Raw genomic sequence first — 18,033 nt, forward strand, 5'->3', positions numbered from 1 at the left:
TGTGGGAAATCGACAGGGGGCCACGTAAGGCCACTTTAGCTGTGTGGTTTAAAGCTGTGGGAACAAACCACATGAGATTCTGTTCTTATATTAGCTCAGCTTCCTCGCTAGAACTAATTTCAAACTTCAACTTCATCGCTCATCCATCCACCATCTCACATCTCACGATACCGCTCATATCATTCCTGTCAACGGTCGCGCCACATCTTCTACTATCCCAGGAACTACCGAGTCGAGTTCAGGTACCAAAGCTAGTTTGATATTAAAAGCTAGTTGGAACTGAAACGCCACATCAAAAACCACACCATTGACAACCTCCTCCGCGATAACCAATTCTTTTGCTTCCTCTAGAATTCGAACCGATCAGAATCGAATACGTTCACGATGTCTTCCTTTCGGATACCCATTTCGTTGGTCACTGACCGTCTTTCCTCTGGCATGGCCAGATTCCAGGTACGTTGTGCAGCCTCGCGATACCCGTGCCGTCTACCCCTTTCCAACAGTTCCACTAACAGACATCTACCAACAGAACACCTCTCTCTCCGCCCGCTATAATACCCTCCGCCCTCTTTCCGAATTCTTCGACTTCCGGCGGATGTCCAAACCCGCCAACCTGGGCGAGGCTCAAACCCGTATATCCTACAACCTCGGCCAATTCTCGTCGAATTACCTCCTAGTCTTCGTGCTCCTCTCCATCTACGCGATCATTACCAACCTCCCACTTCTCTTTCTTATCGTCGTAATCGTAGCTGGCGTCTACGGTATCGGAAGACTCGAAGGAAGAGATTTGCAAATTGGGACCTTCCGAGCTACGACAAGTCAGCTTTGGGGGACTTTGGGAATTACGGGGTTCATTTTGGCGATTTTGTCGGCTCCGTTTGAGACTTTGTTCTGGCTGATTGGTGCTAGTGCTCTTACGATTTTGGGGCATGCTAGTTTCTTGGATAGACCGATTGAGAATGCCTTTGCTGAGGAGACCGTTTAAATCAGTCTCACATCACATATTAGTGCCGCGAAGGGAGGGGTAGCATAAACGGAAGGGATCTTGTTAATGGAAAGGTTATCGGTGCGACTGGTACGAGGCATGCATATGAAATGAACAAGAAAGGATACCGGAGTCGGTTGATATTTTGAGAAGGGGGGATGCAAGGACCGTGGATGTTCTATTCGATGTATCATGTTTTTATCCCTTTTACGGTTTTTGGTACAGAATAACTTTTGATAATTAGACGCGGCTATTGAGCTGCACATCATGACCTTTTTTTCCTTAATACACAGTATCATTTCCCCTTCCTTTACTCTTCTTTTTCTAAACTTTAGGGCTTCGATTGTGAAATAAAAAAGCCTTGGGTGGGCAGATTCCTAGCTATGGCAAGGAGGACCTTGAAACGATAAGCGAGGGTTTCAGAAGTATCGTGCCACCGGGCGCCACCCTTTGATTGTCGATGTGCCACTGGAACATCTGTAAGGCAGTCTCCAAACAATATTCTATATTAGTCTAGGATTAAGACAAGTGCCGAACCCGCTAGAACGAAATATGACTCTATATATACTCTCTTGGAGCATGATCTTAGGACGATATAAAAATACAACATTGGAATCACTGACGTGTTCTCCAGTGAGACGTCGTATACTACAACATTCAACAAGAAGCTACACGCTGCTAGCACGTAAATCGCATGGGAATTCTATGGCATTGGTGGCAACAATTAGGCCAGGGAAGAGAACACCGCCGCATGCGTTTTGTCATATGTAGAAGAACTATGGTATTTATGTACAATGCAAGGCCGGTAGGTACCACCTTACCACTTCTAATTAATAATTAGGAAACCCACTTTCCCCCCCTCAGTATTACAACCATATAATACCTGTAGAAAGTTTATCTGATTTGACTGAAAAAAATTATACCATCCTTTTTCCAACGAAATCCGGCAGTATACTATCATGCCAGTTGAGAACTCGATCAGAATACATATACCCGAATAACGGAGGAATTTATTCGAGATACTCGTCCAGAGGCTTAGATCAGTTATCCTTTATTGTACATCAAGATCTATCTCTGAATATTTGGAAATCATAGAATCGTCCATATCTTCAACATCGATAGGTGGCTACTAGGGCTCATATAGCCTACGCGATAGCACACTCCCCTTTATTATTCCAACTGTATTCATCACTGGGAGGCCACCTCTTGGCCCATGTAGAATGTGTTATCAATGCCCAACTGGGGACTTCTATAAAGATGAGCCCTCAGATTCAGAACGATTATATGCAATTTTATTTCGGGGATCAGGCGTGGCATACGGATCCCGAGAGTAGGGGAAAGTCGGATAGACCGTTTGTGGGGAAGGAGTACGAGAATTTGAAGCCGTTTTGTGTGGATGATGGGTGGAAGGAGTGGCCGAAAACTAAAAGGACGGGGTATTATGATCCTCCGTATGGTAGGGAAGAAGTCAGGTATCTCGATGTTAAGGTAAGCTTGAAATCAAAATCTTCAACTGGCTCTTTCGACGGGTAAAACGTTTTGATATATATCAAATAGCTTGCTAATCCTAGCGCATCATAAAAAAACCAGACAAAGAACGTGATATGCTGGTTTGAATGTCACGATATACGTGCAACATGGGGAGATCCAAAGGTCAGTCTGCCCTTCCCCTCCCCCTCCACCCAAGACTTCAACGGCAACCCAATTTAAAACCAAAACCTTTCGGCTTGTCAAAACAAGCAGCGTGACTATCACGGATCCTCAACGGGAAAAACTTCAAAAATGATGCCAATAGTTACGATTATAGTATCTCTAGCTGCCACGGACAGAAACGGTGGCGCAGATTAAGACTTTGACTGAATTTCCGACATCTACTGTTACTGAGACGGAAACTACGACGGCAACGTTAATTCTAACGAAGACTGTTACTGATATTCCGATTGGTTATACTCTTGTCCCTATGGACCAACTCTGACCAAGACGAAGCGGACAGGATGCAGTCTTCTATTAACCCTCTTTCCTTCTTAATTCTTCCTCGGCGGTTTTGCAAAGCATTTAGAATCCATTGTCCCATATGAAGCATAACATAAAGCTTGTGACCAACCGGCGTCTAGGTACGAGACTGAACGTAAAGTGTCAACTCGGTTTCAAAAAATTTTAATTGTCGGTAGAAAATGTTGGTCGTTAAGTGTATAGACCTATTTCCAAGGCAGCTACAGGAAGCACGCATCGGCTTGCCGGTCTTGTGAGAGGGTTAACAGTTGGTGTTAGAGTTGTGTTTGATATTGCGCTGCGCTACAGTTTCTGTTGGGACATCTGGCCTACCATGATGGTAAAATGCAATGTGTGTCGAAACCCCGTCATGAGCCGTGATAAACATATCCAACAACTGCCGCGCGCACCGGCCGGCGTCTCGAGCCCCTGAAAAGGTAATATAGTTATAGCCAAGGAGGTATAGATGTCAAATCCGCCGTGCACGCAAATGCATAACTTTCTGAATTGAAAGTTATTTCTGTTGGTGTCGTTGGACATTTGCGAGTTGGTGTCCGTTCGAATTAACTTGCTCTCCGGGGCAGGAGATGCGATATGGAAGAACATTTTGAGTATATTTAGGCTGTCACCACGAAAAGTCATTTGTACGCTTGCCATGCATGATGAAGCATATATATCGATACCGTTCGCCGGGGAAAATATTTTCTGTTCATAGCACACAATTTCTAACTACGCTGTAATAAGTCTTTCCTCCGTGTTTCCACTGCTCGCTTTAGAATCGCGGTTGTTATTCAGTCCCATAAGTTATAAGAGAGAGCGAAGCCATGCTTCTCTCGAAGTTCAAGTTTTCTTCCCTCTTACGTATACTAGCTCTTACGATTGCTCCTCTTTCCGTCGACGCGAGCACTTGCTTCGAGATCGCGGATTCCGACAACTTCAATACCGGAATATGTACCATCAAAACCACCTGGCAGAAAATAACCTATCACAAAGACGACGAAGTCAGCGGAGAACCCGCAATTCGGGACCGTATTGCATCCGAAATCTTCGATTCCAGGGGCACGAAAATCTCAGCTAAAAATATGGATGATTTCCAATGGTGCCGAGGTTACCAGGGGCAAGAATGCGAATGGCATTCTAGTTTGCCTTTTCTGGTTCTGGTTAGCCCGCAGCATCGAATAGAGTATTTACAGTTTTGGTTTGGAGATATAGGGTGGCATACCAACCCTAACCCGTCAGAGGGGCCAAAGTATTTGGGAGACGATGTGAAGGATAAGAGACCTTGGTGCGGGGTTTATACCGACTGGGAACCGATTCCGTCCGAGAATGGGAGGTTTTTGGGCGATCCCGGCATTCGTATCGTCGAGGTAAGGAGCAATCCTTTGAAATATATCAACCTATCGGTACGCGTACTACGATTAACTAGCTTCTTCATAAAGTCGAGATCGGTCGAGTGCTACTTTCCATGCGACCGGATCAATGTCAAAGTACAGGAATTCAAACCATGCGCACCGCCTGTACCACCAACGACAGTCACGGCTACAAAAACAAAGCTATATACATCGATGGAGACGAAGGTCAAAACTGTAACGCGGGTAGTACCTGTGCCCGTCGGTATGGCTACATCCGCACACCGTCCGAACTCGACGAGACCAAGGTTTGCGAGGGCGGTTCCCCCGGCCGATTTACATGAACGGCGGGAAGGGAATGAATTGGGGTATTTCTACTAGAAGTTCTCGGGCTCGGTGGAGGTTGATGCTTATACTTCAGCGGGTTGCTTTCGAAACTTGCGGTTTTAGTTTTGTATATATTTGTATCGCGTCTATACCGACCTGCAGGCTCGGTTGTTTTATACTTGAATATCAGTCTAGTTAAATTTAACAGGTGACGTATCGAAGGTTGAGATCGATCTCGACGAGAATGCTGCTGTTGCTTCGCAATAGGCATTTCGTTTACAAAATAAGATATGCTAGCAGATATTTCCTTCTGTATTAGGATCCTGTTTCTTCTTCCATTCGGCTACTTGCTTCTACACATACCGGACTTCGTGTGCACGCGTCACACCCCAACTGAAAACCTTTTTCCCATAAATACCCTCAATTTCTCTCACTCCTAACACAAAAGAAAGGTCTGGTAGTATAGTCGGTATACACCACGCTCTGGAAATGTCTCAAGACCTCAGCCTAGGTCCAGCGCCTGGAGCCGACCCCATCGGTTACACTCACGCTCTTGACAGCAGAGGAACCAGGGTGGGTAGAGAGGTGCAGAGTTAACATAGTACGGTAGCTCGCCAGTTCGATCCTGGACCCGACCATTAAGGGATGGTATCTCAAAACTATTTTTTTATATTTCATTTTCTGAGTTAACAAAGTACGGTAGCTCACCGGTTCGATCCTGGACCCGACCGTTAAGGGATGACGTCTCAAACCCATTTTCAATTATTTCTTTATTTATTTACCGACCTTCGTTCCCATTTCTAAAAACGCGTTGACGTTACATTTCCAAATCAGGCAACCACCCAAGCGAGCCCAAAAGAGGCGGCCCAAACGACCACCTTTACATCTAATTTCTCCACAGAAAGCTGCCTACATCCTTGGCCAAGGGGGGGTCCTTCCAGTCTTCAACCTCAACCTCACCTCAACATCACTTCCAACCCCATCAATTGCGATCGCATCGCCACCTCCCATCTAACCCTCCCGTTAAAACCCGAGATGAAGTTCGCAAATACGCTGCTGCTGCTGGGTGCAGCGGCAAGCTTGGTCGCCGCTTGGAGCAAAGAAGGTAAGATAGTCCTCCCTCAACTGAAGCTCCTAAGCTCCCGTCCTAACATACATCTATGAATACAGACCACGAAATCTTCCGTTTAAAAGATGAGGTCGAAGCCACCGAGGGCAAGATCAATTTCTACGGTATCCACTCCCACTCCATCCCATCCCGTCTACGATATAAAATACTAATTGAATATAAATCCAGAATTCCTAAACGCCCCCTCGATCTACGCCACCCAAGACGAACTCAACAAAGCCTACCGGAAAACTTCCCGGCAAATCCACCCGGACAAATTCACCCCTCCCTCAAAACTAAAAGCCGCGGGAAAAACCCCCACTTACTACCCTCCGAAATCAACCTACCTCCCACAAACCCGAAAAGCAGCTGACGAACGTTTCGCCCGTCTCGGTCTCGTCGCAAATATCCTTCGCGGTCCTGAACGAGAACGGTATGACCATTTCCTGAGAAATGGGTTCCCAAGGTGGAGGGGGACGGGATATTATTACTCTAGGTTCAGACCGGGGCTGTTTAGTGTGCTGCTGGGATTGTGGATTGTTATCGCCGGTGGAGCGCATTATTTGGTCATGAGGATGAATTACACCCAGCAGAGGAAATTTATGGAAGGCTACATCAGCGACGCCAGAACCGCCGCATGGGGTAACAGTAACGTCGGCGCCGGTCTAAACCTCGACATCCTCGGCGATAATGGCACGCCACCCCCCAGCGGACCGGCGGGAAACCGTAAACAACGCCGAGCAGCAAAAGCAAACGGAGGATCCGGTACCGCCACCCCAACTGCCGAAAAACCACAACACGTAGCTAAACGAAAAGTTACAAGTGAGAACGGAAAGGTGTTCATGGTTACCAGTCTTGGGGACGTGTCGTTGTTGGAAGAAGATGAGGACGGAGTTACGCAGGAGTATTTGTTGGATTTGGAGGAGATTCCGAGGGCGCAGTGGGGGAATACGGCGATGGTTACGGTGCCTAAGGGACTTGTCGGGTGGGTTTTGGGAAAAGTTGGGATCGGAGGGAAGGATGGGGTTAGGGATGCTTTGAAGGATGTGCCGGAGGTTACTATTGCGGAGGGAGAGAATGTGGGTGAATATTTGGAGAAGAAAGGATTGAAGAAGAGGAATAAGGGGCCCGGGAGGAGGTGATTGTTTCTTTCTTGCTTTCTTTTTGGCTGAGAGGGGATTGCTGGGAGAAGAATGTAGATACATTGCATTTTAGGGGAGATAATGAATGCGAAGACGTACATAATAGACTCGACAGGGCTTCATTGCATAGATGTGAAATAGCAAAAGCATTCTTTCTGTTCTTATTCCTCTTAGATATCAATACGAATTCTCAATGCAAAAAATACAACATCGTCACTTTATCGGGATTCACGGTAACATAGAAAGAAACGAATTAATATGAATAGAGGAAGGATATCTAATAAACCAAACGCTCCCCGCTCGCTCTCACACTCGCTCCTTTCAAAAAAAAACCTCCATGCAGACCGCAGATGTATACACACCCCGAAACCCTCGAAGAAACGCCTGCTTCGAACGTAATCCGGTATCATTCCCATTCCCATTTATACAAAAGAAAAGAGTAAACCACCTTGAAAAAAATCCACCCATCATCCCATTCGTATCATATCCCCATTCCCAAACCGGAGCAAGTTTACAAAATCATCCCCTCCACCCCCTCTCCGCGGTACGAAATCCGAATCCATCTCACGCTTGACCACCCTTTTCCTATAATAAGGGTGCGCCGGGAGTTTTCTCTTATCATCTCTGATATCCGGAAGTTCATTACCGGGGTTCAAACAAGGACAGGTTGGTTTTTTTTCCAATTCGATTTTTCTTCCGGGGTCTTCGTTTCTTTTTCCTGGTGGGCTGTTGGGAAGTTGCGGATGTGGTGATCGTTGGGGATTGATGTATGAAAGTAATCTATGAAATAAAGATTCCAACCGCCATAAAACCACCCCTTCCCGTTTTTTCAACTTCTTCTTTTCTGGTTGTGGTAGTGGTAGCGGCTCATTCGTCAACTGCATCTGCGAAGCAACAGAAGGACAAGGACAAGGTGTTATCCCCGGTGGTTCAAAGTATCTTGTCGGAGGTCTTAAAAACGACAATGAACTCGGTAATATCGATGGCGAAGGTGACGGTGACGGTGGAACCGTAGGTTTCGGAGTAACATTTGCATGAGTACCACTGCTACTGGTAGAATTTTTCTTCTTGGTGTTTAGAACTATTGTTGTCGTGGTTGTAGTTGTAGTAGTGATGGCGTTGAGCATTCTACTGTTTTCAAGGGATGCAGTAGCCGTAACCGTCACCATCTTCGTATTCGTCACAGTAGACCTCATCGATTTCGGAACTTTAATAGTCTCCACCCTCGTTTCGACGGGATACTCCGTTATCGTTACTACCTTCCTCTTCTGCAGCGTATTAACCGCCACTAGTGGTTGTCTACCCCGTGTCGTATCCCTTCCCGTGGTTATAGATATCATCCCCATAGAACTCGAGCTCGTCGTCGTTGGTGTATAATAAGAACTCGCCCTTCTTCCTCCACCTTTATTAATAATCCGTGTATTCCCGTTAGATGGTATATCCCGATCGATATACCTACTCCCCTCGCTTCTTCGTCTCCCCTTTTTGTAGTATCCGCGGTAGGGGGAGTAGTGAAGGACCGGGGTACGGACGGCGCCGGGTGAATAGTAGCGGAAGGGGAAGCCGAAGAAGGGGGTGCGGGGTCTTAGAGTCTTCCTTGTTAGAGGTAGAGGTGGAAGGGTGAGCTCCTTGAGGAGGGTTGGGGATGATGGGAGTGGTGGGGTCCACCGGAGTTTTCTGTATTATATATTTGTTAGTTTTTACATTCTTAGTTGGTGAGGGGGGGAGAGGGACTTACGGGATAGGAAGCCCGAAGGCCAGCGCCAGACACGACACGAGTATCCAGGCAATCTTCATGTGTAACCCTTTTTCTTTCTTGCTCTTTTTCCCCGCTTGCTCGCGGTTGGAAAAAAATGTTATACTCTGTATTTACTGTGTTTTACCTGAGTTTCTTGAATTTTTGAGGGGGTATACCGAGATCTATCTTCAAAATGCATACAAATCAGTAAGCCCTTCCGCAAATATATAGATGTATAAAAAGATAAAAAAACCCACCAAAGAAACACTGAGTATCCCCCTTTTGCCCGTTCCTTATACACCTTCCCTCCCAATAATATACTCTAGCTTTTATTCTTGCCTAAAATCTTTCCTCCTCCTCGAATGATAGTAAATCAAAGGACTCGGAAACGTTATAACACACATGTAAAAGAACCCACACAGAGCAAGTAGTCCCCCAGTGTATTCCCCTACACGATAAAATAATAAAAAGGAACTCTGTTCCGTTATTGTCGAGGAGAGAGAAATGCAGTCTTTGATTTCGTATCTCGTAACCGTGAGCCCGTCTCCTAGGAAGTGTTTCTTTTCTTTGCTTAATACCTTACCCAAAATCTAGTTACCCCCCGTCTGCTAGTGTAAGAATATGAAGTAAGAGGAAAAAGAACAAGGATGACAGTTACAAACGGAGTAGTTAATATCAAATTTAATGAAAGAAAGTGCAATGAGGGAAAAAACCAGTTCCTCCTCTTTCGATAGAAAGATTCTCGGTAGTTTTTTTTGAGGCGAGGAAAAAGGGAAAGCTTCGGCGGAAAAAAGGGGATGGAATCGGCTTTTGTTGTTTGGAGGTAGGTCCTATCGCCCGATCGACCGGTAAAAGGCGGTAAGGATGTGATGGTGAACGATAGGATTGTAGAAAGCGAGAGGCGAAGGGTGGGGCGAGGCGTGAGAGTTTTGCGTAACAGTCGTGAAGTGGACGCTGGTGGGATGGTTATAAGCAACGGTGAAGATAAGAAACGAACGAATCGAAAGTGATAGGAGAAAAACGAAGAGAAGAAGAGGAAGAAGAAAAGGTAGAAAAGAAAGACCAACCTTTTATCTTAAAAAAGAGAAATCCGAACAACAGTATTCAAAATGAGGAGGGGGGTAAATCCAAAGTTGTGGGGGGCGAAGACGGATAGTTGTAAAATCAATGAAGATACCAACCAACGCTTCAAAAAGTGGCTTGAATAGAACGAAAAAAGAAAAACTCGTAAAGTATCCACCTCCAACAAAAACCTGATTTTTCAATAGAGATTTGCCAGAGGAGTGAGCAGAAGCTAACGGTATGGAATAATACTCTTCGTCTTCGCTCATTTTTTCATCCAACTTGATGCTAATCAGCAGGAAAAAGCCTTTCACTCTGTTCCTCATGATAAACACCCTGTTTCGAAAGGAACCCATGATGAAAGGAAATATTGGTAAAAGATGGAAACGCTGACAAATCGATGGAGTAGAAGGAGAAACTTTTGCGTAAGCAGGAAAGGGGGGGCGTAATAAGAAGGGTGATGTTTTGGTTTAGGAGGAAGAATCGTCGACGCGTTGGAAGTTATACGGAGCTGTTGGGAAAGAATATACAGAATGTGTTGTTCTTGGTGCATTTTGGTATGGCTTGTGGATGTGTGGCTTGAATAGGTTTCAATGCGGGCAAACTCTAAATTAATGTTGACTTGGCACTACGCACAACACATTCACGTTTGTGGCACCGCAACTCCTGATTGTGGCGTCATGACGATATAATTAATCCTGGAAGCCTGATAAGTATCCACTAGTAGATCTTGTTGGGTCATGAGGCCAGAAGATAGTGCATGTTATCCTGTTTGGGCTGGTGCTATCGCTTCATGGAGGCTGGTACATCGTATACGAGACCATGGCAGAGTATATGGTATTTCTTACGTAGACACAATTGCAATTGCACGAGTCGAGGAGGACGATTCCATACCTCGAATCACTAGTATAAAGGTACCCGTATCTCGAGAATATATAATACTTTTCATATACCTCATCACCATGCAAATATTATATACAATACATGACGCCAAACAAAAATGCAAAGAAACGGCGCTACATCGCCAAACAGGTATCAAATCAAATCAAATCATACACATAAAAGGAATGAGACCGGAACGACTGGTCCAACGAACTACTCCTCATGTTGCCCCTTCATCTCCAACCCGTGACTTTTCCCCTCCGGATCATGATCCTTCAATTCCTTCATCACCTCCGGCCTCTTCATCCTCTGCCAACCCGTCTTGAACAACGGACTGGGGTTAAACTTCGGTAACGGATGGGCTTCAGTATTGAACACCACTTCTGTCAGTGGGAGGAGATCGTTCGGTGAGAATAGTAAATAGAAGTACTTTAGTGTTTCGGCCTGTATTAAATTAGCTTCATCTCACGGTACCGGTAGGTATAGTAGGTGGGGAGAAAATACGTACCAACCAAAAACTCTCCATATTATCCCTCTGCGCCGCCGGTACATTCAACACGCTATTCAAACTCGTAAACCCTCCCCCTTCAACGGCCGTATGCTTCACAAACGCCTTAAATATCTTCCACCCCCACTCTCTGTACACCTCATCCCCCGTCATCCTATACATCAAAAACAAACTCTCCACCGTCTCCGGTCGTTGTAAATTATGCGCATCCTGGGGCTTTATCACGATATCGTCGTTTCCTGATTCGTCCATATTAAAGAATGCTATTTCGGGGGCGAGACCGGTGGCTGTGACGTTATACATTTCGTAACAGGAACGCATTAGTTCTTTTGAGAGGGTTAGGTATTCTTCTTCTCTTTGACCCCAGGAGGGGGATTTTCGGGCTTCGGAAACCGTAGTGCCGTTTGTGGCGCCCAGGAGGATGTTGCCGGGCATGAAGCAGACCAGGTGGTCCATTTTGGGAGAGGCGGTGGTGCCGATTCCCATCGGTAGTTCGGCTATGAAGGTGAATCTCGATGGGTGGCTTTTTTTGACGAGATGTTTTTTGACGCCGGTCATGGCTTCGTGGTACATTTCTGCGTAGATTTCCTCGCCGGTTTGGAGATATTGTTTGAGGAGGTATTCGTAATAACTATCTCCTCTGCTACCCAGTCTTATTTCTCTCCCTCTAAATTTTCCGGTAGTGGCGTAGATGAAGATTGGGACTAAACCGTCGGTTGGGTGGTTGTCATCTATGATTTTTATAACCTTTTCTGCTCGCTGCCAGTATACTTTCTCGCCCATTAGTTTTGAAAGGTATTTCATTTCTAATTGGAGAGTTGAGGTTTCAGCTGTCGAGGAAGCACCACCGTCGGCGTGGGATTCGATACCCTTTGAGGTTTTCAAGTTTACTGAAGCAAAAGGCAGGCCGGAGTCTGAATTATACGCTCCGAGAAGACGGTCTGCCAGATCCGCCGCCTTTTCGAGGTATAAATCCGCTTCTTGTTTTACCCCTGGGTCTAGGTTATGAACAGTAGCGAGGTAATGCGCCGATAACAACCCCCCCAACATTCGAATCGTTGTTTCGAATGTATTAACTTCCTGGTCTTGATCGTACGTCAACGTAGTTTGTACCCATTCCCTAGCTTGAGCTAGTGGTTTTGTGAGACCCATCAACATCATCGTATCGAGGGCATCTATGATGATCCAGCCGAGACCCTTGGAGGCCATTTGTTTACCGGTTCGGGAGATGGGGTGGAATTCGTCGAAGCCCCAGGCGTAGGTTCTGTAGGCGTCCCAGGAGAGGAGGAAGGCGTCTTTGACGCGTTCGCGACGTTCAAGCCATACTTTTTCCGGGGTTGTCTTCTTTGGTTTTTCGGTGAACCAGCCAGATTCCTTTTTCGGGACCGGGATTTGGGTATCGTCGTTCGAAGACGTTAGGAGGTCCACATCCCCGTCGTCTTCACTTGTAGCGGAAGCAGGACCGAAGAACCAATACACAGCGCCAATAAATAATATAACAAAAACGGCGACTCGTTTTCTCAAAAACATGTCACGTTTCCGTCGGCGGTAGCCATATGTTGACGCCGTGGAGGAGTAATACGGTTTATCTTTATATAGGGGTAGGTCCGAAGTGGCGGATTTGAAGATGCCGCCTATACGGTTTTGGACACCTGTGGATTTGTGAACGGAGCCGGAGGATGCCCAGTAGGTATCTTCGTTTTGGCGCTGCGGGTTTGTGAAAGAGGGAACATTGCGGGGGATGGAGAAGGCCTGGATGAAATTTTCAGTTATGAGGGGGTTGAAGAGGGATATGGTGGCATATGCATACCATTGCGGAGGAGAGTTGAAGTCAGGAAGTCGCGCGGTGGTTGTGGTTAGATGCGCCGACCGGGGCTACCATTCAGCCATTGTCTGGGATTTATAATGAAGCCTTGACTGTATCTCCAAAATACCTACTTACTTGTATAAGCAGGTAATATATAAGTATAAGAGAAGGAGGAGTGAGGTTGAAGTTGAGAAACGAGGTGGAACTGTCCACGGTAGCTTTCAAGCGGTACGTCGGCCAGGGAGCTATTGGTTTGGCGGTGCTTGGACGGATTCGGCAGCAAAGACGGGACGACCAATCCAACCACCAAAACCACAACCTCTTCGCAACATCGCCATCGCACCCCTCATTCTCCACCGGTAGTACCCAAGTAGTTCGGATATAAAAAGGGCAAGATGGTGTTCCTTCACTCTATGATCATTGCGGAAGGCGTTCCCATATTCGTGCGTATCTCAATTCCCGTATAACGGCACGATCAGGACTAACGAGAGAAAAACTCTGCAGAACGCCCTCCAACGCTTCTACGGCATCGGCCCCAACATCGCCTCCCGGATCTGCGCAAAACTGACCATCTACCGAACCGCCAAACTCGGAGAATTAAGTCAAAAGCAATTGACGCAAGTCCAGCAAGAGTTGTCAAAATTAACGATCGAGAACGATTTACACAAGAGTATTGTGGATAATATCGCGAGATTGAAGGAGATGGGGACTTATAGAGGGAGGAGGCATGCTATGGGATTGCCGGTTAGAGGACAGGGGACCAGGACGCAGGCTAAGACGGCGAAGAAGTTGAATAGAGTCGAGAGAGGGTTTTCGGGGGCTAGGAGGCAGGGTTGATGTCACCACTACCACTGCTCTACCCTCACTTTTTCCGTTACGCTCTCTCCATAACTCCTTCCTCGGGTTCTGTTATACGGTAATGGTACATATCTCTGTGGATTGTATGGTGGAAATAGAGGCCATCTGTGAATATGTACATATTACTGGTATCTTTGGCGTTACAGGATAATAAAACTATACACTACCATTATATTCCTATTCTTCCTTTAATATAATAAGTAGTACAGACCCGAATACCGGGTTTGTATCAAAATCGAGGGAAGCAATATAATATATGGGAAGAAAGTAGTTTAGATGCGCAGTCTTGGCTTAACTAACAGAGTCGCGCGATAAAGACCACATCTCAGCTACGTCACCCCCACAAAATACCACCAAGACCCCAACCAACCTCGACTTCAAAAACCAAAACATACAAAATGACCGGAACATGAACTCTTTGTCTCTAATATAAAAGAATCGCGACTGCCGACCCTAAAGAAACAAAATGTGGATCCTCCCGCTCGTCGGCTACGTCGGCATCGTCTGCGGCTTCACCTTCCTCACCCTCGCTATCGGTACATCCACCCAACTTCACAAAAAAAAAAGAATGGAGATAAGAATCTGACTCTGGGATAAATATTGATAGCATCCGGCCTGTACTACCTCTCAGAACTAGTCGAAGAACACACCGTCCTCTCAAAACGTATCCTAACACGGCTAATACAAGCTATCATCGTTATCCACATCTGTCTATTCGTCGTCGACCGGTTCCCTTTTTTGCTTACTCTATTCAGCGGGGCGAGTCATGGCGTTTATGCTATGAATTTACGACGGTTTCCGATGGTGGCTTTGACGGATGGGTGGTTTATTGGGAGCTGCAGTACGACCTCCTCCTCTCCCATCATTATCTTTGTTAAATACTAATGACCATGATGATAGTATTGGTAGTATCGAACCACATCCTCTGGTTCCGTCACTTCTCCAAACCCCCAGAACCCTCATACGACTACTCCTCCTCCTCATCAGCCTACAACAGACACAGAAACACTTACAACACAACGGAATACAAACCCGTCCCATCGTTTAGTGAGATTTCGGCATTCTTTGGGTTATGTGTGTGGTTGGTTCCGTTTGCGCTGTTTGTGAGCTTGAGTGCTGGGGAGAATGTACTGCCTAGTTCGGTGGGAGGGGATAGCAGTGCTGGGGTCGTTGGCGACGGAAAGAAGAAGGGGAGGAAGGGACTGCTCAAGGGGGGTATTGATGGGATTTGGGAGTGGCTGGCGGAGAGTGGGCGGGCCTTGGGGGTTGGAGGGGGTGGGAGGAGGAGGAGTGCTTTTGACTGAATTAATACCATCAAATATTGCAGCCAACAGGCCAACAGACAGAAAGAGAGAGAGCCGTCAGGAATGAAATAGTTAATGAGCTTGCATCAATAGGGTATGTCTATACTTTTATTCAGTTACATTAATGGGACAGTACTTATTATGGTAATCGGACTGGTCTGTACAATACATACATTAACGCCTTGTACACTTTTTTTAATACTAATACCTACTTAGCACCCAGCCAGCGACTAAGTACTTTATTATATATTCACCGCTATATGGAAGATATCGGCGGTTAGAGAGAGGCTAGTGCCGGCCCGGGATTATATTCAGAGGATGGATGGAACAAACCCGGCCCGACCACAACACTCTGCAGCATCTCGGATCACTGGTCCCGGTTTGTAATGGACTGTAGGTACAAGTGGGGGTGAGTCCGGTTTATGCCTCAAACCCGAGAAAAGAATCAAGTCGCCGAAGCTAACGTTTGTTACCAGTTAGATCTTATCTGATCCCTTGTTCTGGTCTTGTCCTTGTCTTGTCCTTCTATTTCCAGCTGTCCTTCCGAAAAAAATCCAATCTGATAACTTTTGTCCGCTGCAAATTCTCTCTCTCTTCTCCCAATTATTCTTCCTTCTCTTCTCTCACTTCCCTTCATCCGCTTCACTCTCACCGACTCTCTCTCACTGTAATTAATTATATCTTTCCATCTCCTCCCCAGATAATATTTATTATCGTCATCATGATCTCCCGACGTGCTTTGCAGGTAACTTTCATTTCTTCCCCTCTTCCGGTTCATCTTCCCCCACGTGGGGCGCCGGCTCTCATCGATGCCAATCCAACACAGTACTAACTCTCGGTCCGAATCAATACAGACGGCTCTCCGTTCCGGCGTTAGACCCCAGGCCGCTGCCGTTCCTGCTGTCGCCGCTCGCAGTAAGTATTCTTTTAATATATATGCTTGTGTAATTATATTGATTGACTGAGCGAAATAGCATACGCCACCTACCCCACAACCGTCAATGAGGACCTTCTCAAGCCTACCAAGTACGGCGGCAAGTATGTCGTCACTTTAATACCAGGTATATAATATCCCTTCTATTATAAATTGTAATTTATATATCTAATTGAGTGGCAGGTGACGGTATTGGTATCGAAACCGCCGACGCTGTCAGAACCGTCTTCAAGGCCGACAACGTCCCCGTCGAATTCGAACAGATCGATGTCTCCGGTCTCGAAGAAGGCAAGAAGAATGCCGACGTTCTCTTCAAGGAGTGCATTGCCTCTCTGAAGAGGAACAAGGTCGGGCTTAAGGGTATTTCCCCTCTTCTTCCCCAATTAGTTTTATAAATTTATGATTAAATGGGTGATAGGTATCGTGTATACACCCGTCGACCGCACCGGCCACGCCTCCTTCAACGTCGCCCTCCGTCAAGAACTCGACATCTACGCCTCCGTCGTCCTCATCAAAAACATCCCAGGTCTCCAAACCCGTCACCAAAACATCGATTTCTGCCTCATCCGTGAAAACACCGAAGGTGAATACTCCGGTCTCGAACACCAATCCGTCCCCGGAGTCGTCGAATCCCTTAAAATCATCACTCGCGCAAAGTCAGAACGTATCGCTCGTTTCGCATTTAACTTTGCAAAGGCCAATGGAAGAAAGAAGGTCACCGTCATCCATAAAGCGAATATTATGAAACTCGGCGATGGTCTTTTCAGGTCTACTTTCCAGAGAGTGGCGGAGGAGTACCCTTCGCTTATTACTAACGATTTGATCGTTGATAATGCTTCCATGCAGGCGGTTTCCAAGCCTCAACAGTTTGATGTTTTGGTTATGCCGAACTTGTATGGTGGTATTTTGTCGAATATCGGTGCTGGACTTGTCGGTGGACCCGGTGTTGTTCCTGGATGTAATATGGGACGTGAACATGCTGTTTTCGAGCCAGGTTGCAGACACGTCGGTTTGGATATTAAGGGGCAGGGACGTGCCAACCCTACAGCTATGCTGTTGAGCGGTGCCATGATGTTGAGGCATTTGGGACTTGATCAGCATGCTGGAAGAATCTCGCAGGCTGTTTATAACGTTATCGCTGAGGGGTAAGTGAAACCAACATCAACAATAATTGAGCATTTGTAATGAGGCGTGCTAATCGGGAAATTTGGGGATACAGCAAAGTCAAGACCCACGACATGCACGGCACCAACAGCACCGGCGAATTCACAAACGAGGTTTTGCGCAAGATGGATGAGTTGGCTTAGGGAGGGTTAGACTTGAGTCCGTTCCCTGATCTCACGACCCTTAGTCCTCTTCGGTGCGCGATTTTGACGGGATGTAGAGGGACGATTAATACGGGGTGACTTATGATGTGGAAAGAAGGGAGCGAAGAGGTAGGGCAGCGATTTTATAAAAACCTGTGGAGATTGAGAGAGAGAAATATGTGCGAGTCTTGGTCTTGATGTTCTCTTGCCCCCTCTCTTCTGCCTTCCTTTCGATTCACATTTTGTGTTTTGTTCTTCATTTCATAGTGTAGATAGATATGGGCATGGCGGGGTGCTTTACTGGTACCATCCTGCTTTTTTTTTATGTGTCAATGGGATTCCACTTTTTTTTTTTTTGGTCGAGCTGGTCTTTCCTCATGAAGGTATTTGGAGATATGACGTCATTGTTTGGGAAAAGTACCTAGTAGAACACAATAGACTACCTCTGGTGGATTCTCAGTAACTATGCTCCTTTCATTCTCTTATTTTTCTTTTCCTTCCCTCCAACACGACGGTTTTCTGGGGAATATAAATATTCCTACCACCCCATACTTTCCACCTCCATCTCCCTACCCCCACGACGCGACAACTTTCCTCCCTTAGGTCTTCTTTCTTCTACCTATCACCAACTTCATCGTATATACCATCTATTACTTCTATCCCTTCATACCATCCATGCTATAATTAGTAACATCGAACGGTATATATATCATCTACCTACCGTCTGAGT

General features: G+C 46.2%; 9 protein-coding genes across 9 annotated transcripts; 7 read left to right on the forward strand and 2 right to left on the reverse strand.

The window, feature by feature from the left end:
- Positions 1-384: 384 nt before the first annotated feature.
- On the forward strand, positions 385-985 carry DFL_008142 (uncharacterized protein; the record flags this gene model as incomplete). Its single annotated transcript, XM_067637836.1, has 2 exons — positions 385-453; positions 530-985. The coding sequence occupies 2 exons, from the start codon at positions 385-387 to the stop codon at positions 983-985; spliced, it is 525 nt and encodes a 174-aa protein (XP_067485785.1).
- Positions 986-2,242: 1,257 nt separating this feature from the next.
- DFL_008143 (uncharacterized protein) lies at positions 2,243-2,960 on the forward strand (the record flags this gene model as incomplete). Its single annotated transcript, XM_067637837.1, has 2 exons — positions 2,243-2,473; positions 2,802-2,960. The coding sequence occupies 2 exons, from the start codon at positions 2,243-2,245 to the stop codon at positions 2,958-2,960; spliced, it is 390 nt and encodes a 129-aa protein (XP_067485786.1).
- Positions 2,961-3,801: 841 nt separating this feature from the next.
- Positions 3,802-4,670, forward strand: DFL_008144 (uncharacterized protein; the record flags this gene model as incomplete). The annotated part of the gene is made up of 2 exons (XM_067637838.1): positions 3,802-4,344; positions 4,404-4,670. 2 exons carry the CDS (start codon positions 3,802-3,804, stop codon positions 4,668-4,670), a joined length of 810 nt encoding a protein of 269 aa, XP_067485787.1.
- Positions 4,671-5,688: 1,018 nt separating this feature from the next.
- DFL_008145 (uncharacterized protein) lies at positions 5,689-6,903 on the forward strand (the record flags this gene model as incomplete). Its single annotated transcript, XM_067637839.1, has 4 exons — positions 5,689-5,758; positions 5,824-5,886; positions 5,951-6,194; positions 6,258-6,903. The coding sequence occupies 4 exons, from the start codon at positions 5,689-5,691 to the stop codon at positions 6,901-6,903; spliced, it is 1,023 nt and encodes a 340-aa protein (XP_067485788.1).
- A 467-nt stretch (positions 6,904-7,370) lies between these two features.
- DFL_008146 (uncharacterized protein) lies at positions 7,371-8,700 on the reverse strand (the record flags this gene model as incomplete). The annotated part of the gene is made up of 2 exons (XM_067637840.1): positions 7,371-8,580; positions 8,642-8,700. The coding sequence occupies 2 exons, from the start codon at positions 8,698-8,700 to the stop codon at positions 7,371-7,373; spliced, it is 1,269 nt and encodes a 422-aa protein (XP_067485789.1).
- Positions 8,701-10,798: 2,098 nt separating this feature from the next.
- DFL_008147 (uncharacterized protein) lies at positions 10,799-12,906 on the reverse strand (the record flags this gene model as incomplete). The annotated part of the gene is made up of 3 exons (XM_067637841.1): positions 10,799-11,029; positions 11,094-12,845; positions 12,904-12,906. 3 exons carry the CDS (start codon positions 12,904-12,906, stop codon positions 10,799-10,801), a joined length of 1,986 nt encoding a protein of 661 aa, XP_067485790.1.
- A 389-nt stretch (positions 12,907-13,295) lies between these two features.
- DFL_008148 (mitochondrial 37S ribosomal protein uS13m) lies at positions 13,296-13,737 on the forward strand (the record flags this gene model as incomplete). Its single annotated transcript, XM_067637842.1, has 2 exons — positions 13,296-13,343; positions 13,405-13,737. The coding sequence occupies 2 exons, from the start codon at positions 13,296-13,298 to the stop codon at positions 13,735-13,737; spliced, it is 381 nt and encodes a 126-aa protein (XP_067485791.1).
- Positions 13,738-14,224: 487 nt separating this feature from the next.
- Positions 14,225-15,062, forward strand: DFL_008149 (uncharacterized protein; the record flags this gene model as incomplete). Its single annotated transcript, XM_067637843.1, has 3 exons — positions 14,225-14,294; positions 14,366-14,599; positions 14,659-15,062. The coding sequence occupies 3 exons, from the start codon at positions 14,225-14,227 to the stop codon at positions 15,060-15,062; spliced, it is 708 nt and encodes a 235-aa protein (XP_067485792.1).
- Positions 15,063-15,783: 721 nt separating this feature from the next.
- On the forward strand, positions 15,784-17,303 carry DFL_008150 (uncharacterized protein; the record flags this gene model as incomplete). The annotated part of the gene is made up of 6 exons (XM_067637845.1): positions 15,784-15,807; positions 15,917-15,977; positions 16,037-16,123; positions 16,180-16,356; positions 16,415-17,141; positions 17,216-17,303. The coding sequence occupies 6 exons, from the start codon at positions 15,784-15,786 to the stop codon at positions 17,301-17,303; spliced, it is 1,164 nt and encodes a 387-aa protein (XP_067485793.1).
- Positions 17,304-18,033: the final 730 nt, after the last annotated feature.

This window comes from Arthrobotrys flagrans (genome assembly GCF_004000055.1).
Source record: "Arthrobotrys flagrans strain CBS H-5679 chromosome Unknown unitig_1, whole genome shotgun sequence".
In the NCBI taxonomy this organism is placed as follows: Eukaryota; Fungi; Ascomycota; class Orbiliomycetes; order Orbiliales; family Orbiliaceae; genus Arthrobotrys; species Arthrobotrys flagrans.